This window comes from Caenorhabditis briggsae (genome assembly GCF_000004555.2).
Source record: "Caenorhabditis briggsae complete genome, chrII, whole genome shotgun sequence".
Taxonomy (NCBI): domain Eukaryota; kingdom Metazoa; phylum Nematoda; class Chromadorea; order Rhabditida; family Rhabditidae; genus Caenorhabditis; species Caenorhabditis briggsae.
The window spans coordinates 3,517,202-3,542,470 of record NC_013486.2 but is presented as its reverse complement, the minus strand read 5'-3'; the positions used below and the strand labels follow the sequence as shown (position 1 = coordinate 3,542,470).

General features: G+C 40.9%; 5 protein-coding genes across 5 annotated transcripts in view; 2 read left to right on the top strand and 3 right to left on the bottom strand.

Annotated features, from left to right (window-relative positions):
- Cbr-dab-1 overlaps window positions 1-2,564 on the bottom strand; it is a gene marked incomplete at both ends in the record, with an annotated part of 3,283 nt that extends 719 nt beyond the window's left edge. The window contains 5 exons of the mRNA XM_045241902.1: window positions 730-874; window positions 923-1,530; window positions 1,600-2,019; window positions 2,072-2,127; window positions 2,453-2,564. Of these exons, the coding sequence (XP_045091595.1) occupies window positions 730-874; window positions 923-1,530; window positions 1,600-2,019; window positions 2,072-2,127; window positions 2,453-2,564 (1,341 nt within the window). The remainder of the gene's footprint in view (window positions 1-729; window positions 875-922; window positions 1,531-1,599; window positions 2,020-2,071; window positions 2,128-2,452) is intronic.
- Window positions 2,565-9,743: 7,179 nt separating this feature from the next.
- On the bottom strand, window positions 9,744-24,148 carry Cbr-ifg-1 (the record flags this gene model as incomplete). Its single annotated transcript, XM_002630232.1, is given in 9 exon segments — window positions 9,744-9,899; window positions 9,947-10,187; window positions 10,236-10,818; window positions 10,867-11,848; window positions 11,895-12,101; window positions 12,149-13,192; window position 13,195; window positions 23,813-24,032; window positions 24,094-24,148. Coding segments are annotated over 9 exon segments (3,489 nt in total), but the record flags the coding sequence as incomplete, so codon positions are not given.
- CBG00710 lies at window positions 14,495-15,240 on the top strand (the record flags this gene model as incomplete). The annotated part of the gene is made up of 5 exons (XM_002630233.2): window positions 14,495-14,599; window positions 14,653-14,729; window positions 14,774-14,929; window positions 14,978-15,118; window positions 15,165-15,240. 5 exons carry the CDS (start codon window positions 14,495-14,497, stop codon window positions 15,238-15,240), a joined length of 555 nt encoding a protein of 184 aa, XP_002630279.2.
- CBG00712 lies at window positions 16,054-19,205 on the bottom strand (the record flags this gene model as incomplete). The annotated part of the gene is made up of 5 exons (XM_002630234.1): window positions 16,054-16,908; window positions 16,955-17,138; window positions 17,185-17,932; window positions 17,981-18,053; window positions 19,197-19,205. The coding sequence occupies 5 exons, from the start codon at window positions 19,203-19,205 to the stop codon at window positions 16,054-16,056; spliced, it is 1,869 nt and encodes a 622-aa protein (XP_002630280.1).
- Window positions 20,713-22,982, top strand: Cbr-twk-3 (the record flags this gene model as incomplete). Its single annotated transcript, XM_045241901.1, has 6 exons — window positions 20,713-20,811; window positions 21,017-21,368; window positions 21,422-21,564; window positions 21,986-22,141; window positions 22,417-22,686; window positions 22,851-22,982. The coding sequence occupies 6 exons, from the start codon at window positions 20,713-20,715 to the stop codon at window positions 22,980-22,982; spliced, it is 1,152 nt and encodes a 383-aa protein (XP_045091594.1).
- Window positions 24,149-25,269: the final 1,121 nt, after the last annotated feature.

Sequence of the window (25,269 nt, the reverse complement as noted above, 5' to 3'; positions counted from 1 at the left end):
ATGGGGAACAGAACTTCGATTTTCTATTTGTGTGTTTCGCAAAATTCTAACTTTATAAAAATTCAACTTTTAGAATGCGAAGATTTTTTTCTTTCCTTCCGTTATTTTTTCCATAATCGTTTCTCGACTTCAATTTCTTTCGGTTTTCAGCATTTCTCTCATTGAACAGTATTTTCCGCTTTTATATGACTTTCTTTCAGAATAAGTAAAATTGATGAGTTCGTAACATGAATTGAGCACTAAAAACTGGCAAAAATTTTTTTACATTTTTAAGGCTCAGTGGCATTTTTAGCAGAGACTTCAAAAGTTCGACATATCGCATGTGATATTTTTAAAGCCGGTCAGAAGCAGAAAAAGCAACAAACTTTCGTATAATTTTTTATGTGCGAACCTTGCAAAGCTGTTACTTTCCATAGCACTTGCAAAACATCACACTTGCGAAGTGTCTTGCAAAATGACTTCATAACTTTCTTTCGCGGAGCTCTCTCTGAAATCCAGTACCTCTCAAAGATTATTCTGAAACGTCGGCCTAGAAGACGTCAGAGTTTATGAAAAAAAATCAAGAAACTAGAAAGAGTCTAGGTGGCTTATAAGCGGCTCCTGTACGAATCAGAACCCGACGTTTCAGAACTCGACACTTCAGAAACCGACATTTCAGAACGCAGAAAAGTTCTGGAACGTCGGATTCTGAAACGTCCAGGAGCCTTATAAAAGTATCCCCAAACCAACCTTTGGTGGATTGAGAATATGCTCAAATGGATTCTTCTTCGTCTCCTTGACTCCTTGTCCTCCAACCAATGCATCCATATCAACCAGCTTCGTGAACGCCTCTTCCAACGAAGTCACCTTCTTCTCCGCAGTCCAATTGTCAGAGCTGAATCTAGTTAATCATTAGTATCAGTACTTGGGATTAAACACTTACTTGTCGCCAAAGTTGGCAAAGGTGCTGGCATGATGGAGAGCCTGAGTATTCGAGGATGGCGCCATGTTCTCCTTCGTTGTTCCCGTTCCGTTCCAATCGATCGTTGAGCTTGGCAGAGCAGCACTCACGGCAAATGGATCACGGTATTGTTGGGAAGAAGGAGCGGCGGATGGGAGTGGAGGTGGAGCAGTAGCTGGAGCGCCGAAAGCAGAAGCGAATGGATTCGTCTCGGAGAATCCGTTGGATCCGAACGCCGGCGTGCTGTGAGCGTGGTGCATCGCTGGCTGTTGTCCCCAGGCATCAAAGGAAGACGTTCCAGAAGTTGGCCAATTTTGATGAGCAGCAGGTTGAGCAATGTGTGGCATTTGAATTCCTCCGAATTGAGTTCCAGAGAGATTCGACACGTTTCCAGAGATATTCATATTCGTTCCGTTGGATGTGGCAGTGGTGTTGAAGCTGTCAGCGAATGGATCACCGAATGGAGAAGCTCCAAAGGCATCACAGTTCGTTGGCACTGTCGACAGTTGCTGAACACCTTGCTCGATTTGATGAAGTTCGGATTCCAAGTCGAGAAGATCAGCGACAGCGACTCCGCCTTCTTTCTTAGCCTGGAACTTTATAAACGGTAACTTTTAAGTTTAAAAGCACCAGAAACCCCCACCCCGTCCCACACTTACGCTAATTTCAGCACCTCCATCCTGAATCTGTTGCTGCTTGACCTGCTCGATTTGCTTCTTTTTCATCTCGAACACCACTTGGAACATGTCTCGAATCGCCAACACTGCTTGATCGGCAGCCTGCGCAGTCTTAATTCCGTAGAACTTGTACTTGCCTCCTGGCTCTCCGTAGACGAGTCCGAATGCGCGAGCGTCCGAAGAATCACGAGCAATGAACGAGATTCTGGAGACAGGGAAGTTGTGGAGCACGGCGCCGCTCTTCTCATCGAGCACCTTGATTCCGTCAATGTTGATTTGAAGGCTGATGCGGGTCTTGTGCGCGCCGGCAGCCTTGATGATGCTCTTGGCAGTTCGCATGGCTTCCGCGCACATCGCGTCGCCTCGAGCCTTGTCAACGTCTTGTTCTCCGATCAGCTTTCCCTGAAAATGAAAAGTTAAGATTCAAAAAGTTCTAAAAGCTAGAGAACCTTACCTTATAGGAAATTCCATTGTTCTGGAAGCGGAACGGATCAGACGATGCATTTGATGCTGAAAATTGAAGAAGATTAGATTCAAATTCTAATTTTTTAGAAGTAGTACCGCGCCACGATGATTTTTTCTGCTTGAAAGATTTCGAGAACGAGCGACCAAGCTGCGTCGTCTTTCTCATAACTAGTGTCTAAGAAGTATAAGTACAACACAACTAGAAGAAATCGATAAAATAGAAATAACTGCGGCGGCGGCTAGAGAAAGAGACGCAGAAATAAAAACTGTGTAAACTTTCTGCTAGATCATGATCACAAGTTTCAGTTGATAAGTGGGGAGAAGAGATAATAATCAGACACTTCTAGAAAGCTCGCTCCACTGCACCAACCTTTTTTGGTTCTCTTCAACATTGCAAGCCGGGATTTTGGCGATGGCGGGTTTGGTTTTGCACCTGTCGCGGCGCTCGACGTCTCCACCGATATATCCGACTTTTGGGCCATTTTTGTGTGTCTCGAGAGAACCTGAAACAGAGATAATTAAAGTATAGATGATGTTGTTACAATAAAAAAGTTACAAAGAATCTAACAAAAGCGTCTTGTTGTAGTACGGAACGAAAGTGAGACCGAATTGGAAGGGACTGCTTTGGTGGTGGTGGGGGATGTGAAAAGAAAAAAGGGTGAAATCATGATCAGCCTCCCACAGCCCAATCACTGGCTGGAGGGCACATGATCGACCGGTTTTCGTCTCTACTTTCACGGTGTCGGAAGATGAATATATAGATGGATATGAGAGAGGAGAAAGAGAGAAAGTGCAAGAAAGTGCAAGAAAAAAGTTACTTTTCAGTTTGGTATAGGCCCTATACTATAGTGTCTAGTGACAGGTGAATGTACTGTACTTTGTTGCAGAGACAGGGTATCTGTGTGATGGTCTGATCTAGAACTTTAGAATATTAAGAATGTGTGGGATTCAAGACAATTTTCTAGACAAATTAGTGGAAAGACAGATTTTTTTTTCACATTTTCTCTCATTGTCAACTTTCAGCTTAATTATCTCGCTTCCTGTAAAAGATATCGGAAATTTATCAACTGATAAAAAATTGGTGATATTATCATAAACAATTTATCAGTTGAAAATCTTTTGATGTCTTTTAAGGGAGCCGAGATAATTTAGCTCAAAGTTTAAAGTTTTTGAGAGCCATTCTATTTGAGAAAATACGGTAACTTGGATTGTACTTGAAATCTACTATAAGCTCATCTTGATCCACGTGGTATTTTCAGAGTCAGTATTAGAACGTTTGAAGCACGAAGAAGTAATATTTTCCAGGTGAAAAATTGGCAAACACCCCGAACAAATATTTACCAAGAAAGTGATTGTTCCACGTGGCAGACGATACATCAAACCCATCAACTTCGAGCTCAATTACCTCGATTCCTGTGAAAGATATCAAAAAGTTGTCAACTGATAAAATATTAGTGATATTATGATAGATATGTTATCAGTGGACCAATTCTTGATATCTCTAACAGGAATCAAGATAATTGAGCTCAAAAAGTTGACGGTTTGGGTTGGCCAATGTTAGAGGAAATATGACAATAACCTGTTTAAGACATTTGTAAGATTTGCAGTATCTTATCTGGAAGCTCAGAATCTAATCTAGAATTCTCAGAATCTTATCTAGAAGCCTTCACTAGGCACTTCTAAAGAATCGGCGTGAAGAACTCACACAGAATTCTTGAGATTCGGCGATAACCGAAAAACAGATCTTCCAAAGTGAAATTCACACTTCTAGGGCAATTTTAAGGCAAAGTGCACCTTGACACATCTCGCCTGAATCGAGTGTGAGTGTCAACCTTGAAAAAACACTGAAAAAACCTGATGACTGTTCTTTTCTCTCTTTGTGGTCAGGAGACCCCTTCTTTCTTCTTTTACGAAAATCAGCTGATTTTAATCTTTAGACGACGGGGGAGAAGGAGATGAGGAGTGTGATGACAACGATGATGATGTAAAAGGTTCGAGATATAGGGAAGAAAGAACTAGTGAGACCGATTAGAAACTGTAATAATCAGAGGAATGAATTGACTTTGCAGGGCGATTAGTCATATCGGAAATGTGATTAATCTCCCACTAGAGAGTATATGAAATAGAGGAGATGAGAAGCTTCTGGAAAGAAAAAATATCATGTTCTAGAGGCTTCTGGAAGCTTTCTAGAGCTTCTAGAAGCTTCTGGAAAGCAAGAGGGTCATGTTATAGAAGCTTCCGGAAAGCAAAAATACCATGCTGTATATACTTCTAGAAGCTGCTGGAAAGCAACAAAAATACCTTGTAAGGTAGAAAATACAACGCAGTTGGAACAAAAGGACGAGAGGAAACATGGTGTGCTCAGCTTTTGGAGCCCCCAAACAACTAGACGACGCGATCAAGTTGCTCTCTCTCTCACACAGTCATACCAACACTCATCCGCGCGGAAACTCGCGCCGGAACACTCCCCTCCTTCTATAATACACGCAGTGTGTGCTCGACTACTAGATTTACAGGACACACACCTTGCGAATTGGGAATGGGATGGATGCCGCCGGCGCCACCAGTCATTTTGCAAACATGACGTAGGAGACATCAGAGGGGGCCAGCAGCTGCTGCCAATGTCCTTTTACCCCCGATGATCTTGATGATATTTCCCTGTATTATCCCGGTTACGTAACACATCTTGATTTCAATTCTTCCTCTCTCTATTCGGCGCTAAATTAATACGTCATCGACGATGAAGAAGACGAGGAATCGATCGATTTGGGAAGAAAAAAAAAATTGGTGGATGATGTTGAGGAGAGTGACCGAAATCTTGTTTATATGGGTTAGCAACACTAAAAAAGAGGAAACTTGGAGACGGGAGAGGAGAAGACTGTATGAGAAATTATCACGTAGAATTAGAATTCGATTCGAGAAGAATTCGTTAGAAGGTAATGAATCATATAAGACGAGAACTCGTTGTTTGTTAGCTGATGGAAAGAATCCACGTAGCAGAAAAGGATGAAGAGCTTCTTAAGAAATTTTAAGAAATTTGGTCTGATAAAAAACCGAAAAAAACGCCGAATTCGCTTGGAGCCAAAACTACCGTACTTCCTCTAATAGAAACCCACCAAAGCCGTCAACTTCGAGTTCCATTATCTCGCTACCTGTGAAATATATCAAAAACTTGTCAACTAGTAAATTATGGATCACAATATCGCCAATATTTTATCAGTTGACAAATTTTTGATATCTTTCACAGAAATCGAGATAATTGAGCTCAAAGTACACGGTTAGGGTGGATCTCTACTAGAGGAAATACGGTAGGCTGAAGAGCTTCTGATTGAAAAATCCATGTGGCAATTTTGGAAGAGCTATACTATAATGAAGACAACATCGGAAAAAAAATTCCCACGTGAATCCTGCATGGACAAATCAAGAAAGATACCGCTACTGTAACGAAATGAGCAATCCTAGAGATCACCCCAATCATCCAATGAACTCTCTCAAATTCAAAACGTCAAAACACTCGAGAACCTATCCAAATAGTGTGTCTTATAACTGTCTAGCGAAAATCGTAATAAGCTCACACAGCTGTCATAAAGAGAGAAAGACGGTGATGGCAAACCAAGTATTTACACTGTCACCCATTACTCTCGCACCAAATAGATTGAAATGATCTGAACTAATCTAGCAAAAAAGCAAACGAAAACAGGTAGTCGTCAAGAAGACGTTCTGACGTTCACGACTTCATCGTCAATGTCTTTTTACTACTAATCGGAGGAATCTCTCTCAACGCAAAAACGCACACACACTTGTGATCATCATGGCAATCATTAGGAAATTACTATTAATATAATGATGATGATGAAGTCTTCTTCTCTTCTATTCAAGTCTTTTTTCATCTTCGTGTCTGATGCGATGATAAAATTTTCTGATGACGACGACGAAGCGTCAGCAGCGGTGGACGTTTTATGAAAATCAGGTTCTTTTTCGGGGGCGGAAATCGGAGAGAAAGATGTTTTGAAATTCGAAATTTCGAAGAAAAAACATTCGAGAAGCAAACAATAACAAGAGGAAACACCCAAAAAGTTACACATTCGAAAAATCGACCGAAGAATATGAAATATAATCCCATTAATGAACAAGTTCACAACAATAGACTCTCTGAAGGACGGGGGCAACAGTATTATAAAATTATTCAGGTCAAAATTGCAGTGTCAATGGAAACAAACTGACTCTCTGACTCATTGTTTCTAAACAAAAGGGGGAATCAGAGTGGGGGCGGAGCCTTCGTGTCGAGACCTCAACGAACAGGGGATTTTCGGGTGACGAAGAATCGATGGATGCAAGAGAGTAATTGAAGCGGAACGAACGCTTTTCTGGGTTGACACAGTTTGTGTGAATGAATGGGTTGGTAGGGGGATGTGAATGGAGAGACGAGGGATAATTACCTACAACAACGGAGAGAGAGAGGGGGAAGTAGTAGTGAATGGTGTAGCCCAGGAGCCAAGCTACCTAATTGTTATTGAAATCGGAAACCTTTCATGGACTAGGGACAACTTATTCGCCTAGTTCAGCAGAGAGACCTTGAATGAAATGGAAACCGCGAGAAACTACAGCAGATGTGTTGGGCGTTCTTCTTTATGTCGTTCAAATAGCACAACAGATGATTCGTTAGAGCAATAAAATGGAATTCGCACTTTGAGGACCCAATTCTTTGTGGAGCAAATTCTAACGAAGCAAGCGGAAACGTCAGATCTGCATAAGTGGAACGTTAGCCAGTTGCGTGCAAAAATGCCACGTGGCTTTACGAAAAACATCGAGAAATCTGACTCGATTCAAAGCCGACGACGATCTGAAGATTCTAAAAATCCGCCACGTGGAGAAAATACGGACTAATCTTTACAGTGATATAAAAAAGGAGGGAAGGATTGATATGACGATATCTCTCTCGCGGGAACGAATGCTTATCATGGATTACGTCAAGAATCACAATATTCTATATTTAGAATCTTTGTGACTGTCTTGAATTCGAGAGAAAAATGAGAGGAAGAAATAGAAATAAGCCGGATGGATAGAAACAGAAATTCAAACACCATAAAAATGTAAATCTCCTCCAAAGAGGATCAATCTCCCATCGAAAACCACTAGAACGTTCTCATCATCATCATCCCGCCCTTCAGAAAAGCCTTGAAGAGAGAGTGACGAAGCCTCATTCATTCATCTCTTTGGAGAAGAAAAAGAGACAAATATCGACTGCTTGGGGGACCCTTCCCTTCTACTACAACACAACTCTCTGTGCTTCTCTATTCCTCTACTCTCTATCACCTTCAGGACATTCGCGCATGTGTCCGGAGACAATAAGAAGAAGAGGTATAAAATGGTTGGGTTAGAGAAAGAGAACGAAAACACACTTCTGACATACAGTGTCGGGCGGACCAGTTTTTTTTTTGTTTTAGACTGTATAGAGAGAGAAAGAGAAAGAGAGAAAATGAGACTTTTTCTCCTTTTTTTTCCTTTCTTATATTCTATTCTTTCATAGTCGTCCCCTCGACAACCAATGTGTCTTCTTCGCGCAAACTGTATAAAGAGAGGATTTCTCGTCTGAGAACAATGACTTGAAATCGATTGTACGACCTCGTAATTCAGCAAAAATGTCGGTTGTTAGCCTAGATACCATGTGGCGAGCTGGCATTCAAGCTTCAGCTCGAGTATATCGTGACCAGAGGCTTCCAGAGCACCTTTGACCCATCTTGAAGCTTGCTAGAGCTCTGAAGCTTCATCGCCACGTGGCGAATTCCAGCTGAATTCGATTCCACGTGGCAAGCACTAAGCCTAATCGTCAAAACGGCAACGATGAAAAACGGGCGGTGAGCTGAATTCCAGCTTCAGCTGAATCATTGGGCTTCCGGAGCACATTTGACTCATTTTGGAGCGAACAAACTTCATCGCAACGCAATTTTCAGCAAAAACCCCAATGCTTTTTTGCCACGTGGCAAGTTCCAGCTAAATTCGCCGATGCCTTTCGCCAAGAACATCCTCTGGAAGTCGTCTCGAAAAGCGAATTTGCCACGTAGCATACAAATGGCTTTCAGCGGACACAACCAACACAAAAAAGGGGAAAAATATGGAAAAATGCGAAAAAACGAGAGAATGAACGACGCGAAACATGCCGATAGTTTGAATTTCAGAATTTCAGCTCGCGCGGTATAGATCAAATATATCAAATCCAACTGTCAATAGGCAAGCCTACGAATCACCGGATGGTACGATTTCTCGTGATTTTTCAGTGTCTCCAAATTTTTTGTTTATGTTATTCTCTTCCCCCGCCGTATTAAATTTCGTTTATTTTCACCATCATCATCATCCATCAACTCTAACTGAAAATCATCATCAGGCACTCAATATCCTAAACAATTTATTCAAATTCATTTGAATTGTTGAGCAATTGATGTGGATGGGGGAGAAGAGATAGATGGGGAATGCACCCCCTGAAAAAGGGAACTGGAAAAAATGAAAACCCAATTATATGATGCCCATGTTTATTTGTGGTGTTGGATGATGCTGAGAAAGAGAAATAGTTAAAAACAAGGAAGAACATAAAAATTCAAGGAATTTACTCTGTGAGAAGGGGCGTTTTTTGGGAACGATGGGGCGTTGGGGCGGAAAGAAGCACGAAAGTTATATTTCGAGTCAAAATCTCAAGAAAATGGGTTCCTAGAAAATTTTGACAAATAAGGCACTTTACGTATACACACAAAGACTTTTTAATTAAACAATTTTTTGGGAGACGAAACAACTAAGATAAAGTCTAAAGTCTTCGATATCCCTCGAAAAGTGCGGTGATTCGCGTCGTCTTCTCAAAAATAAGAAGACTTTTTCGAAGCGCTCCGACAAGTTTCAGCGACTTTTCGACCGTCTCTTAGAAAAGACCCTTTACGTGCAATAATTGGGAGAATATGATAGGTTGGGGGGAGAAAACCAATAAAAAAAGATGTGGGAAGAAAAAAGAAAAAGGAGAAAAAACAGCTAAATAGAAAACAAAAAAGGATGAAGGGTATGAAGGGGTTATTTCTTGGGGGGGGGGGGGGGGTACTGAAGGAAGGGTAACAGGGACCAAACGACGGGGCTCATTGAAAAGTTGGATTTATAAACGTAATTTTTTCAGAGAGAAAAACGTGATATTTGGATCATCAGTAAGAGAATGTGATAGAAGGAGAGGAAGGGCTATAACGAGTTGAATTGAGGTTTCGAAACGAACGCAGCGATTCACAGAATCCGTTTTCGATTCGAAACCTGAATTTAAATCTGTAGAAGTCTGCAAAAAAGGCGTTGCTGAATATCTGAAAAAGTGGAGTAGGATACAACAACAATTTTCCAGGCATTCATTTCAGCACCTTTTCTGCAAACCCTCTTATTTGAAAAAGATAACAAGCAATAATAATGTAAAAACCATAGAAAGAGAGGGGGACCCAAAGAAACATTTAAAATGGGCTACGAACGCGGAAAGAGGTGAATGGGAGGGAGGCAAAACGAAAAACTTGACATGTTACGACCGTATCAAAAACAACTCGTTCTCACATAGATAATTAAGATAAGGTTTTAGCACACAAAAATTATTTTTCTATAAAACTACTATTGGCCGAAAATGGCGAATTGACGATATATTATTTCGACAGAAGACTGGACAACGTCTTTCCGTTGCTCGCCTTCACCGTGTCCATTTCCGTCCGTAGTCCCTCCTTCTCCATTTTCTCTCGGTATGGGAGATCTTGGAACTCCCAAGCGAGAGCTTCCACTGCTCCAGTTTCGGCGATTTCGGCATCAGTCTGAAACAAAAGTAGAGTTTTCGTTTATAGAAGAAATATGAACTTACCCATCGCTTGATAACTTCCACGAATAGAACGAACGACATAACGTTGTCTCTTTTTTCGATTTTAGCCGTCAGGAAAGCTGACTTCATGTCAGTCAACGATATCGTCTTGACTTCAGAATCTCCTATCACCTCATGGTGCACGTGCATTGTATTCATGAGAACTTCACCGGTCACATTCCAGATTTGAGGGAAGTCTTGGTAGAGCTCAGTGTCGATAGCGAATTTGCAGAACCGAGTTACTCTGAAAAGAATCTAGAATGGTATCTGAAAAGCTCTTGAGAACTCTTACCCGTCAATGAAAGACTGTTTCGCGGCGTCGGACACCAGTGACATACGGAGGACACAGGCAAGTTTTTTCCGCTCCTCTTCCTTCATGTTTTTCTCACTGACAGCTCGAATGATCATCTCATAAACGACCGTCAATGATGGATTTCCATATTTTGCGCTGCCGACATAGTCCTTACTGAACGAATCAGCCATCTCTTGTTGTGACAAGTCTTCGCTGACAACTTCTTGAATATCAGATTTGACACTGTTCATGATCTTTGCGCGGAGAGCCTTCTCTTCATCCGTCAATCCTTCGTCAACCTTGTCTGGAATCGATGTTTGAGATGCGGATCGTCGTGCAGAGAGTGTCATGTTTCCGATCTCTCTAGCTGCAGCTAAACTCGCTTGCTTCTCATCGATGGCAGATTTCTTCCGCTGATCATTCGAGTCGCGACGTCCCCATGCTTTTCCTCCTGCTGCTGCTGGAGCCGCGGTCGATTCAGCTGCGTTTCCACCTCCAGAAGCTCCGCCTGACCAGGAAGTTTTCGTTCTTAGCGATTGGTCTCCAATTGCACTCGACAGAGTAATGTTTTTTGGTTGAACATCTGAAAAAAAGATTACGACTTTTTTAAAATTACAATTTGGAAACATACTTGATGAAGCAAGCTTGGTGTTAGCAGCTGCTTGCGCTCTCTTCTGGTCTGGAGCTCGGTTTCTGTCCAAAGAGTTCCTTGAGACTGGGACTTGCTTTCTCAACGAGTTGCTGCTTTGACGAACGCCTCCTCCGTGGCGACGATCACGGTCGCGGTCATACTGATCGCGAGCCTTCTCATTGTCAATCTTCTCTTGGCGGATGTCCTTGTGGATTTCGTCGATCTTCTTTGGTCCAGACTCAACCGACTTTCTTGGAACCCATTTGTCTTTTCTCAACTCGTTCAAGTTCATAATCATGAATCGGATCTTGTTCGAACAAAGCGGCTTAGCATCCTCAAGCTTCTTGAACCATTGATCTAGGAACGCTGGTCCTGGGTCCTTGGACTTGTCGAGAATAACTCCTACTGTTTCGATAAGCTGGAGACCGCAGTGAATTGATTCCTCATCGAAGTCCTCTTTATTCAACAGCTGTTCTTTCTCATCGATTTTCTTCGGGAGAATTGATGCGAACAATTCCAGCGAGCAAGATTGAACGATCTTGGTGGAAAGGAGATTGTTACGATAGAGATATCCGATGAAAGCCATCACTCCGAACTTCCTCCTTCTGAACTTTTGTTTCTCTTCGATGAGCATAGCCTCCCGTTTCACTGGATCCTCTTCCTTCTCAATAACTGCCAATTTCTCCGCATCAATATCTCTTTTATCTTGGAAGAACGACTGTGTTCTCGTGAGGATGGTGTTTCGGAATGCAGATTTTCCATTACTTTTCGCGAGTTCGTGGGTGACTTGGGCTTTGCACATTTCTGCGTAAAGTGCACAGAATTTCGGCTCCTCAACGGCCTTATCGAAAACGATTCCGACAACTTGTGTCAACTGACTTTCGTTGGACGAAACATTGTAGGAGATAAACTCTGCCGTCAATGGGCCTTGCGATGTTGGTGTGACCTTGTTCATCAGTGAACGTACCTTCTTGCAGACTTCCTGAAAACAAAAAATCTAGATTGAATACTGGAAATTAAAATCCTACCTTGACAGCAGCTTCTTCTGCACTGATATCCTCAGCTGTTTTCTGTCTGTCTGGCTTCCATGCATCTTTGGATGAAGCAAGAGTGACACGCGGAATTCGCTCGATGGACGCTCTCACCGGTGGTGGCCGTTTGTTGTGGCCTCCACGATCTCTCTGTTGCTGTCCTCCACGGCCTGTTCCATCTGTAGTAGTTCGTCCGCGATATGGCTGAAAGGAGAAGAAGTAATTTTTGGAAAATCTCAGTTAAAGCTTACGTTCTGTTGGCGATTTCCTTTGTTGTTGGGCATCCATTGTGGTGTGAAATTCGTCTTTTTGTTTTGTGGAATTTGCATCGTCTTGATATCCAAACCGAAATCGTTCAGTTGCTGTTGAGATAGTGGGCATGGAGTACGAGCGAACTCCTTTTCGAGTGCTCGCATCGTGATCATGAAATCTCTTGCAAAGTATCCCTTCTCGATGTTGGCATCGCCGGATGCAACAAGTTCTTCGAGTTTCTTTTCAAGACTTTCTTCTCTGATTCTCCTTTTCTCCTTCTCTTCGGCTTCCTTCTGCGCTTTCTCTTCTTCCAGTTCTTCTGGTGTCTTTTCGATTTGTGACTCAGTGAGATCTGGTGTTTCGTTGCGGTCCACCTCATCAAACTTATCGTCGTCGTCTTCCTCCTTCGACTCTTCTTTCTGGAGGGTAGGAGTCACACGAGCTTCATGTCCAGCGACGGCAGATTCAGCAGTGCCACTGGCTGGTGTTGTGTTCGTCGTCTCAGAAGATTGTGGTGAAGAGACTGGCGTAACAGGCTCTGCTGGCGGAGCTCCTGCTTCCACTTTGGTCTGAGCGTCTGGAGTTTTAGGAGCCGGTTGAGTGACTTCTGGAACGACTTCCGCGACTGGATGAGAGCTCGAAATCGATGGAGGTGGCTGACTGAAGTTTGGAAGCGGACCCGATCCTTGTAGATTAGGCGACTTCGATTGATGTCCATCGTCCGTATTTGTGGATGTGAACCGCTGTCTGACTTGTTCTTTTAATTGATGACTCAATTCTGCCTTCTTCTTCTCGTCTTCTGGGTCGAGTGGAACAGCAGGAATCACCGGAGCAGTCGGTGTTTGAAGTGGTGTCACTTCTATAGCTTTCTTAGTATTTGGATCCACGATCTCGAGGAGTTTCCTCTGTCGTTTCTCTGCCGGTGCAGGAGCTGTCATGGGAGGCTGTGAAGGTTGTGGAAAAGTGACAGTGTCTTGCATATATTGTTGTGGAGGAGCTCGGTACTGATAGCTTTGATTGTACATGTGAGGCTGATGACTATATTCCTGCTGGGCGTATCCACCGCTGAAATTTTGCGATGAAGCATGTACATTTATTTCATTGAACAGTGATGAACAAAAACTCACAATGGCTGAGGTGGTTGTGCATGTTGTTGATATGGAGGAGCCTGCGAATGTGGCTGATACTGTTGATATTGCTGATGTTGGTATGGTTGTTGATAGGGTTGTTGATACCCTTGCTGCTGCATCTGATTTTGTTGGTATCTTTGATAACCCTGTCCTTGCTGTGGGACAACTGGCATTACAAATTGTTGCCCTTGATCGGGAACACCACCAGCATTGTGATCTTGATAATAGTCTGAAAAACTTGAGATGTCAGTTTCAAGATTCCGATTCTCGAAACTCACTTTGATTGGGCTTTCCTCTCCCCCCAGGCGGCCCCCTACTAACAGCGTTTGACATAATCCTTTGGTTTGAGAAGAACTTCTGGAAAAAATCAATGTAAAATGGGAATACAATATGAGAGGAGAAAATAAAATTTTGAGATGGACAAACTGAAGAATGAGGTGAATAATCAATCAAGCAGCGGGAAATCAATAGGCACAAATAAGGCGCGAAACGAACGCGTTTGAACGTTTGGGGATGTAGAGGTGCGGAGCGGTCGTGCGTCAGAAGGTGGGAATACAGAAAAGGTCTTGTGGGAAAAATCGATGATTCTTGAAAATAAAAAGGTTATTTTGAACTTGCAACTAAAGAAAAAATGAGGAAAAGAGATCAATTTTTCTTCCGGAAGCTACCTGGATAAAGTTTCTAGATGCGCTTAAAAATTTTCAACAAAAACTAAGTCAAAAATACTAGTTTCAACAATGCTGTTTCGAAAATATGATTTTCGCAACGAAATTTGTCATAAATAACACTTAAAACAGGATGTAAACAACAACCGACACATTTCGCAACTTCAAAAATCAATATTTAGCGCTGCTTTTGCACAACTATTGCAATCAAAACATGCTGAAGACGACTGAAATATTATCTTAAAGTGATTTTGAGAAAAATTTGTACTTAAAAAACAGTACAAACTTGGTTTTTTACAAAAAATCGATATGAATTTAGGCTGAGCCGAGAGACAATGGGTCTCGTAGCGACAAGTTGCCTGGCAGTGTGCCAGAGCGCGTAAATCTACACAACCCTCCGCGTTCGACACACTATTTCGCTCCCCCCCCCCCGAGTTTTGGCGTTTTTCCCTGGACCGGTTTGACCTGCTAAAAAAACATACAAATGATTGTTGCAAAAAAGAATATCTTTTGAAAAAAAAACGAGGCAAATAAGAACATTTTTATAGAAATGGCGGACGAAGAGACACTGAAATCTTGCAAATTCTGCTTCGGAACAGAAGAAGACAGCACACTGAGCTTCGTTCATCCCTGCAGGTGTCGAGGATCAATTCATGTGAGCAATTATCATGAAAATTGTGTTGTTGAAATTGAATAAAATTATTACAGTGGGTCCACAATCAATGCCTCGGAATGTGGTTCGCAAAAGCGAACGCAGTGCAGCAAGTGATGTGCACACAGTGCCAGTGAGCAATTTGCCAGAATAATTATCTTCAAAGTTTCTTTTCAGAACCCGATATCAGAAGCAGCTAACACTGAAGTCATGGAGATCCTGGTGGTTCCCTCGTCTCGGTGTCGACATGTTCGGCCTTCTCGAGATATCTGTCGACCTTTGGATCACATGGAGAACCGTGTCGGGATTTGTGGGAATGATGAATGGAACCAAGTAATTCTATTAACTGAGATTTTTCCTTTCTAACGAGATTTTTTCCAGAGGAATCTTTCGTGAGCTGCTTCTCTGCAGCATGTGGAAGTGTTTTGTGGCATCTGGCCGGCGGTTTTGCTACTACGGAAACCTTGGATTGCGATTCGCTTCGGCATTGTTTCGAGTCAGTATCGACGATTATGATGAGAGGTTTGCCTTTTCAGTTTTATAATTTCAATTCAAGCTTGAATTCCAGACGCGAAATCAGAGAACGCCTTCCAACCGACATGGACTGGGACAAAATCAGCCAATCGGCGGTGCTCAATCGATGATCCTCTCTATGTTTGAAGTGCTCTTTACCTTACTGACTGTTTGCTTTATCCTCTACTCTCGTTCTCCTTGCCCCGTTGATTTTCCATGTATTTCGCTGTGATTTCTTATTATTTTCGGTTCACAATACTACACTGATTCTGTATTTATGTACAATATGAATGATTCTAACAAGATTCTTACAAGAAAAGTGTCAGTATTTTCTGGGCGCCGTTGTATTTTTTCGACGATTTTCTAATAACGATTTCGCTGTTTTTTTACTTCAATTTTCCGCTAGATCTATGATAGTTCCTTTTTCTTCGTTTTTCAGTTACCTAAAAGTCAGTATTTTCAGATGAACTCCATCGGCCAACAATTCGAGAAACTCGTCTACATGATCATTAACCACCCATTCGACTCCATCGAATCGCTTCTCGCGCTGGCAATTCCACTGATACTAGTGGTTTTGATGTTCAATTGGCGAGTGAAACAGTCGATGAAGAAGCAGAAGAGGATTCAGAATCGACGAGATAAACTTTTGAAGAAGTTGAATGGTAAAAAAGGCGGAGAAGCGGATGAGGAGGAGGACGATGAAGTGATCAAAGAGGCCATCAATTTAATGGAGCAAAAGGCGAAAAAGCTAAATTAAGAGCTCTTCATATTTCTTGTTTTCTGTGATGTGATCTCCCTTATTTTTTGTGCAATTTTTGTTGAATGATGCTGACATAATATAAATCTTAAGAATAAGCTGTTTTTTAAAATTTCGTTTTGATTCCTTCCCAACGAAGAAAAAAGGAAGAACCCACAAAAACTAAAAATAGTGTCCTAATTTTTTCTCAATTATCAAAAATGCAGTATCCTCTCTTTCTCCAAAATAGACCCTTCTCGTTGTCAATCTTCTCTTGGCGGATGTCCTTGTGGATTTCGTCGATCTTCTTTGGTCCAGACTCAACCGACTTTCTTGGAACCCATTTGTCTTTTCTCAACTCGTTCAAGTTCATAATCATGAATCGGATCTTGTTCGAACAAAGCGGCTTAGCATCCTCAAACTTCTTGAACCATTGATCTAGGAGCGCTGGTCCTGGGTCCTTGGAATTGTCGAGAATAACTCCTACTGTTTCGATAAGCTGGAGACCGCAGTGAATTGATTCCTCATCGAAGTCCTTTTTATTCAACAACTGTTCTTTCTCATCGATTTTCTTCGGGAGAATTGATGCGAACAATTCCAGCGAGCAAGAATGAACGTGCTTGGCGGAAAGGAGATTGTTACGATAGAGATATCCGATGAAAGCCACCACTCCGAACTTCCTCCTTCTGAACTTTTGTTTCTCTTCGATGAGCATAGCCTCCCGTTTTACTGGATCCTCTTCCTTCTCAATAATTGCCAATTTCTCCGCATCAATATCTCTTTTATCTTGGAAGAACGACTGTGTTCTCGTGAGGATGGTGTTTCGGAATGCAGATTTTCCCATACTTTTCGCGAGTTCGTGGATGACTTGGGCTTTGCACATTTCTGTGTAAAGTGCACAGAATTTCGGCTCCTCAACGGCCTTATCGAAAACGATTCCGACAACTTGTGTCAACTGACTTTCGTTGGACGAAACATTGTAGGAGATAAACTCTGCCGTCAATGGGCCTTGCGATGTTGGTGTGACCTTGTTCATCAGTGAACGTACCTTCTTGCAGACTTCCTGAAAACAAAAAATCTAGATTGAATACTGGAAATTAAAATCCTACCTTGACAGCAGCTTCTTCTGCACTGATATCCTCAGCTGTTTTCTGTCTGTCTGGCTTCCATGCGTCTTTGGATGAAGCAAGAGTGACAATTCGCTGGGCGGACTCTCCCATCGGAGGTGGCTGCTTGTCAAATCTTTTTTGGTGTTCGTTTATTGTGCTGCTTGGAATTTCGGATCCGGTAGTTCTGTAATTAATAAGTGAATAATAAAATAAACTGAAAATTCTTTTACAATTGGGAATCGCTCTGACTTCGAGCCGCCTCATTCGCCGTCAGTTTTTTGTATTCCTCGAGTTCTCGGAGAGATGAGGATAGGTTTCTCTCGGTTTCTTGCAGTTTGGTGCGGAAAGCTTTCTTCTCCTTCGCATGAATGATATCCAGACGGATAATCTCATCACCCGCGAGTTTTTTGGATTTTTCCGTCTTATCTTTGATAACTAATTCGATCTGCTCGGCACGTTGAATCAACGAGCACCAAAAATCGTTAATCATATTGTTTAGGAATCGTCCACCCTTCATAATCGTCTTCAAAATATCGACGGTTCTAGAAAAGGTATCTGAGCTGTAGTAGTACGGAGGAGGCTCCAATCGGAATGACTCCGGAAGGTCTTCTATTCGCCTTCCCTCGGACAGCTCTTCCATACATTTGATTAGCTTGTCGATTTCTTCTCGGAGACACGTATCGTCCGAACTGCTGATTTTCTCTTTTGTGAGGGATGACACATCGCAAACCGATACTTCTAGAACTTCAACTTGCGTCCCACACTCGCGTCTGTTCACATCAATTCGAGTGTTCTCCAACTCTTCTACGCGTTCCCGAAGAACTTCAATATTTTTGAGATGGATCACTCGCTCTCTTTCTAACTCAACAGTCTTTGCATGTTCTTCTCTAAGTGATTGGTTTTCCTTGCGAAGCGACTCATTTTCTCGTTCTTTCAACTTGGCAATATTCGAGAGAGCTATGAGATTTTTGACGCCTTCTGAGAAACAGTTTCATCAGTTAAACTATTTTTTCTATCCGAATTTACCGATGACATATCGTTCCTCGTCATTCTCATTATTTGCAGCTAAAGACATTGAGGTTTGCGGTGATGTTTCTGCCTGAAAGAAAGTTGTTGGAAATTCGTATATAAATAGAAAGTTGTTAGGAACTTAGTTGTTAGAAATTCATGTAATAATTCATTCATATTCATGAATGTCAGTTCACAAACAATTGTGTTTAAACAAGCAAACAACCTAATGTGAGGCGCTCCGCCCCTTTTCACAAAAGCGCCGCACGGTATTTAATGGCTTTTTATCAATTGATAATTTTTCACCGATGTTCGTTTAAATTGACGCGTCATGACGAAAATTTGGTGATTTTCTCCATGTTTACTATTATCCTATTTGAAAAATCTCCTTCTGTTATCCGAACTATGACGGAATGATGAATATTCTGCGATCAGTCGACAAATTACTCCAAATACGTCTCCGATCGAGTTTTTCAGGTTCTGACTTGGCTTTGAAAAATATATCCTCAAAAGAAACACTCTGAAAATCAGAAGCAATTCGAGATGTTCATGAATCGAAGAAACACTGCATTAAAGGTGGGGGGGACATGAAAAAAATAATGTTCTTCCGTTCAAAGACGCCCCTCGAGGAGTTGAACTTGTGAGGGCGATGATTGAGGGTGCGGCGCCGCTACCGACTGAGCCACGCGGGCAAAGAGAAAGCGCACGCCCGTTTGCATACATAAAGGCGAGGACGACAGCTGTAGTGACATTTAGCGTTGTACACCGTGACGGTAGAATGCATACTCTAGCTACAAAAAAACTACGAAAAATCTCCTGTCCCCCCACCTTTAATCTCATCTTGATCCTGAATAAAATGATATTGCTTCTCAAATCCTGAATAAAATGATGTTGCTGTGTTTCTCAGTTTTTATTCAAACAACATCATACATTCCTTCACAGAATCAACAAATTTTCGCCAATTTGAACGAAAATCGATGAAAAATTATCAAAAATAGAGTTAAGAGTAATTTATCATGAGAAGAAGAATGGAAAATTGAAATTTTCGAGTGTAACATAGACAAATATAATGTTTTTGAATGGAATTGAGTGTGGAGTGTTAACATCAAAGAGAAATCTTGGATAAAAATGATTGAAACAATTAAAGAAACAGAACTTGAGAAAGTTCTATTGATAAAAAGATGGGAACTTCGGAAAAAGGAGGGAAGGAGATAAACTTAGTTGAAAATCTTACAAGTCGCATTTCTGGATATGATTTGAAGCATTGAAGTCTCTTTATACGGAATACGAACTACCGTGTCCAGTATAAGGAATGTGAGCGGGTACCTGAAGACAAACGTCCTGTATTTCTATTTCAGTTACCTAAAAGTCAGAATATTCAGATGAACTCCATTGACCAGCAATTCCCTCGTCTTCATGACCTCCAACCATCGATTCCACTCCATTGAATCCCTTCTCGCGCTGGCAATTCCTTTGATACTAGTGGTTTTGATGTTCAATTGGCGAGCGAAACAATCGATGAAGAAGCAGAAGAATCAACGCAATAAACTTTTGAAAAAGTTGAATGGCAAAAAAGGCGGAGAAGCGGATGAGGACGAGGACGATGAAGTGATCAAAGAGGCCATCAAATTAATGGAGCAAAAGGCGAAAAAGCTAAATTAAGAGAATTCTTCTCTTTCATTTTTTTTTTGTTTTCTGTGATGTGATCTCCCTCATTTTTTTGTGCAATTTTTGAATGCTGACCCAATATTAATCCTAATAAACTTGGTTTTTTAATATACTTTTGTGTTGCAGAGTCTACAATTCCCGTTGAATGAAATATAAATACCAAAAAATAGGCGAGTTGAATGACGGAAACAAGGTGAGACGACGTTGCATTTCTGATGGATCCGGATGGGGGAGAAATAGTGTGTAAGATGAAGAGAGAGGCAATAGAGAAATTGAGACAATTGGGCTCAACTCGGTCCTGAGGAGGAAAAAAGTTTTGGGTCTTTTCCCAAAGAAAAATGGATATATTATATTTCATTGTTCTCTAGTTTTTTTATACTTGACGTAGTGTTTCTTTTACCGGGCAGAACTATTTATCGGAATACTGGAATTGGTTTCTGAGACTTTGAAAATATTATATAAACGGTGTTTATCCTTCACAAAACCTAAAAATGTAATCCTAGAAACTAGGAATTTCGAAATCCTGAAATCCTACAATCCTAGTTGTAACATCTAGAGATTCTAGATTCTCGGAATCCTGGAATTCTAGAATCCTGGTATCCTATAATTTTGGAAGTTTAGGTTCCCAAAATCCTGAAATCTTGATATTGCGGAATCTGGAAATCCTAGAATCCTGGAATCCCAGAATCGTGGAATCGTGGAATCTTAAAGTTCTAGAATCTTAGAATCTCGGAATCCTGCAATCCTGGAACCCTGGAATTTTAGAATCCAGGGATTCTAGCATCCTGGAATCATATAATCTTGGAATCCAATTTCCCAACGAAACCTATATATAGTGACCTAATTCTTTCTCAATTATCAAAAATTCAGTACCCGCTCTCTCTCTCCAAAATAGACTTCTTCATTTTTCCCCTTGTTTCCTTATTCCAGGACTCCAATACGTCGTCCATCCAATTAGTATTTTATGTCTGCCACTCTCATCATTTTATGAGCTCTTTTGAATATTTTAATAAAACCGGACCAGGGTACTCTCCTCCTTTTTTCTATTCGCTCCTTCCCCTTCAATCCTCCCATCCCTAAAAATGACTGTGTCGCTGGAGGAAAATGCAAAAATTCAGATGTTATCCGCGGCGAGTAAGGATAAGAAATCGACGACAGAGAGAAGTTTGATCGAGAAATATGTGAGTTTTTTTAAACTTAAAAATTGTAAGTTTTATTCCGAAGTTTCTTCAAGTCTACTTTGAGCCTAATTATCTCGATTCCTGCCAAAGATATCAAAAATTTGACAACTGGTAGCGTCGCGGCTGCACCAGCGGTGGGCCCATAAGTTCAAATCCACGAGAGGCAAAATTCCGAGGAACCTACTTTTTAAAAAAATTTTTTCAGCATCTGGGTCCTCTTGCACTTCATACTGGACTTGTTGTTAGTTGTGTCACTTATGCAGTGGGCGGAGCTTACCTATTTCTATCAATCGAGCGGCCAGAAGAAATGAAAAGAAGAGCGAAAGCGATTTTCAAATTTCAAGAGCTGAAAGATCAATTTCTGGGAAATCTGAGTGCTTTGCAACCAGAAACAGACAGAATCTTGGAAACTTACACCAAAAAATTGATGTACATGCTGGAAGATGCTCATAATGCACATGCTTTTGAGCATTTTATAATCCCGAACGGCGTTCCTAAAGACATGTGGTCCTTCTCTTCAGCATTGGTTTTTACGACGACTACAGTAATCCCAGTGGGTGAGAGAACTTTTGCATTGGAGCAAACTTGCTCAACTTTAACAATTTTTCAGGTTATGGCTACATTTTCCCAGTCTCCGCGTACGGTAGAATCTGCTTGGTTGCTTATGCTCTTTTAGGTATTCCGTTAACTTTGGTCACTATGGCTGATACTGGAAAATTTGCGGCACAGCTAGTGACTAGATGGTTTGGGGAGGTAAGTCAGCCTACTTTGAGCTCAAATATCTCAGTGCCTATGATAGATATCAAAAATTAGTCAACTGATAAAATGTTTATCATTTATCATCATTTTATCAGTTGGCAGATTTTTGATATTTCTCATAGGAACCAAGATAATCGAGATCGAAGTGCACGTATAGGCAAGATAGAAGCCCACCCAGTCTTCAACTTTGAGCCAATTTCACTCGGTTTCTATAAGAGATATCAAAAATTACTCAACTAATAAGTTAATTATCACAATATCAGCATTATTTTATCAATTGACTTATTTTTGATATCTCCCATAGGAGCTGAGATAATTGAGCTCAAAGGGTTTCTACAATGTGAACGTATTTGAGCAATCGAGCTCTATTGCTTCCGAGAGTTCAAAAGTGATTTTTGAACATAGAATTTTCCAGAACATGGCAATACCTGCTGCGATCTTTGTATGCCTCCTGTTTGCCTATCCTCTAGTTGTCGGCTGGATTCTTTGCTCCACTTCCAGTATCACATTTTTGGATTCTGTCTATTTTTCGTTGACCTCCATTTTTACAATTGGGTTCGGAGATTTGACAGTGAGTTTTTTTCAAAGTTAACGCTGAGACCGCAAAATCGAGAGTGGGCGGAGCTTAGGTTGCAAAATCCTTAAAGAAACTTGATTTCGCTACCGGACTTAAGCTCCGTCCACTTTCGAATTTCGGAATTTTGAAATTAGACTAAACTAGTACATAACTTTATATTCTTACTAAACAACGCAATGTTCAAAACTACCGTACCACATTTAACCGATGCTACAAAATTGAAAATATTTGAAATTCTTAAATTCAAAAATTAGGTCAACAATTTTCAGCCGGACATGAACGTGATCCATATGGTTGTGTTCCTTGCGGTTGGTGTGATTCTTGTCACAATCACGTTGGATATTGTCGCTGCCGAAATGATTGATCGAGTGCATTACATGGGAAGACATGTCGGAAAGGCTAAGCAGTTGGCTGGAAAAATGTTCCAATTAGCACAGTCTTTGAATATGAAACAAGGATTGGTGTCAGGCGTTGGACAGTTACATGCGTTGGCTAGATTTGGCATGTTGGTTGGGAAAGATGATGTGGAGAAGACGGTGGTGAGTTTGGATTCTTGGATTCCTGAAATTCTAGAATCCTGGAATCCTGGAATCCCGAAATTCTAGAATTCTGGAGTTCTGGATCCCTGGAATCCTGGAATCCTGGAATCCTGGAATCTTGGAATCCTAGAATCCTGGAGTCCTGGAAAAAACTTATGTTTCAGCCAGAAGACGGTGTCATCGCCTTCTCACCCGACGTTATGGATGGTTTGGACTTTGTGGATAACCTATCGATCTACAGTCGTCGCAGCCGACATTCAGCTGGAAATTCTGCACGAAACCTGTTTTTATCTTGAATGTTTACCATTCTAATAATAAATTGAACTATTTTTTTGTTGGCAAGATTTTTTCCTGAAGCTGAACTTCTACTCTATTCACAAGCAGTAAAAAATTATATTGCACTTTGAGCTCAATTCTCTCGATTCTTATAAGAGATATAAAAATTTAGTAAACAAATAAAATGTAGGTGATATTTAGATGAACATTTTATCAGTTGACCGATTTCTGAGATTTTTCCCAGGAAAAGAGATAATTGAGCTCTAAGTGAGCCACTTTTTGATATCTAACAAAGGAAGCAAAATATGTATATGGGAAAGTTTGGGCAGGCTTCTAATTGGCTTCTAATTGTTCATTAGCTTCATAAAAAACAATAATTTTCAAAGGGTATACAAAACTTTATTCAAGAATTACCTGCCAAAAAATAAAATCCTTTAATACTGTGAGGAAAAATAATTAAAAAAGATAATATGTTGCATTTTCAGTGCCACCCTTTGTCCGTTTTGTTGTAATCAAAATCTGGGCCGAGTGGAACAGCAGGAATCACCGGAGCAGTCGGTGTTTGAAGTGGTTTCACTTCTATAGCTTTCTTAGTATTTGGATCCACGATCTCGAGGAGTTTCCTCTGTCGTTTCTCTGCCGGTGCAGGAGCTGTCATGGGAGGCTGTGAAGGTTGTGGAAAAGTGACAGTGTCGCTTTGCATATATTGTTGTGGAGGAGCTCGGTACTGATAGCTTTGATTGTACATGTGAGGCTGATGACTATATTCCTGCTGGGCGTATCCACCGCTGAAATTTTGCGATGAAGCATGTACATTTATTTCATTGAACAGTGATGAACAAAAACTCACAATGGCTGAGGTGGTTGTGCATGTTGTTGATATGGAGGAGCCTGCGAATGTGGCTGATACTGTTGATATTGCTGATGTTGGTATTGTTGTTGATAGGGTTGTTGATACCCTTGCTGCTGCATCTGATTTTGTTGGTATCTTTGATAACCCTGTCCTTGCTGTGGGACTACTGGCATTACAAATTGTTGCCCTTGATCGGGAACACCACCAGCATTGTGATCTTGATAATAGTCTGAAAAACCTGAGATGTCAGTTTCAAGATTCCGATTCTCGAAACTCACTTTGATTGGGCTTTCCTCTCCCCCCAGGCGGCCCCCTACTAACAGCGTTTGACATAATCCTTTGGTTTGAGAAGAACTGGTAAATTGGAATTAATATTAAAGGGGGAAACGAAAATGCGAGATGAACGAACTGGCCAAACGGCGCAAAAAGGGGAAAAAAGAGACCGATATGAGTCGACCGTCACCGGTGAAGAGCTGGAAAGAAATGATAAGGAAGAAAAGGGGGCGGGGTCTCTGAAAACTGAGGAAAAATGTGTGTCATTACTGAAACTCGAGAGACGGTTGTCATAATGAGTGTGTTAAGAGTGAGCAATGGGGAGTTAGGAAGTGGTGAGAGTTTAAGAGATGAGAGAGGAGAGAGAAGAAAATTGATACAGTACAAAGTCCAAAACAGTAGTGATGAATTATATATTCTTATTTCAAAGAGGATTCAAATTTGAAAACGGATTCATAGAATACTGTAAGAAATAATATTCAAAAATGAAAACGATTACTGTAGGTTGAATAAAAATCAGGAATGAAAAGGATTACTGCAGGGAAAAATGTTTGAAAATGAAAAGTAATAAATTGAATTGAATTGAATTGAAAAGGATTACTGTAAGGGAATTGATTTTAAAATGGAAAGGATTATCATATGGGAAAAGAGGTTTTGTTTTGACACCTTCAGGAATACTGTACCTTCAGGATTACTGTAGTTTGTTTTGTTTTCTAAATTAGAATTACGGTAGATTGTTGGTACAGTAATACAAAACGGAAAAAACCCTTCTTTGTCCTTTTTCCATTGTCCAGGCACTTCTTCGATTATAATTTGTCTTTCTGGAAGAAGAGTGATGACGAAGACACAAAAAACAGAATGTTCCTACTGAAAAATTCTATTTTCTATTCATTTTTTTCCGGCGAGTGGAATTGAGCGGTTTCTCCTAAATTCTTCTCCTTTCTCCTGAAAATTCGATTTTATCCTCATAAGTTTTTATGACGATTTCAGTGGAGAATATTCCAAATTTTCTTAGTTTTCAGAAATTCTTTGAAAAAAGATCTCGAGGTTCTGAGATTTTAAGACCGATTTCTTCATTTTCAACCCAATAAAATGTGTTTTGAATGTCAAATTTTCCGCTCGAAAAATCACAAACTTTGATTTCTTCTTTTTCGAAATTTCAGAATTTCAGTATCCTAAAA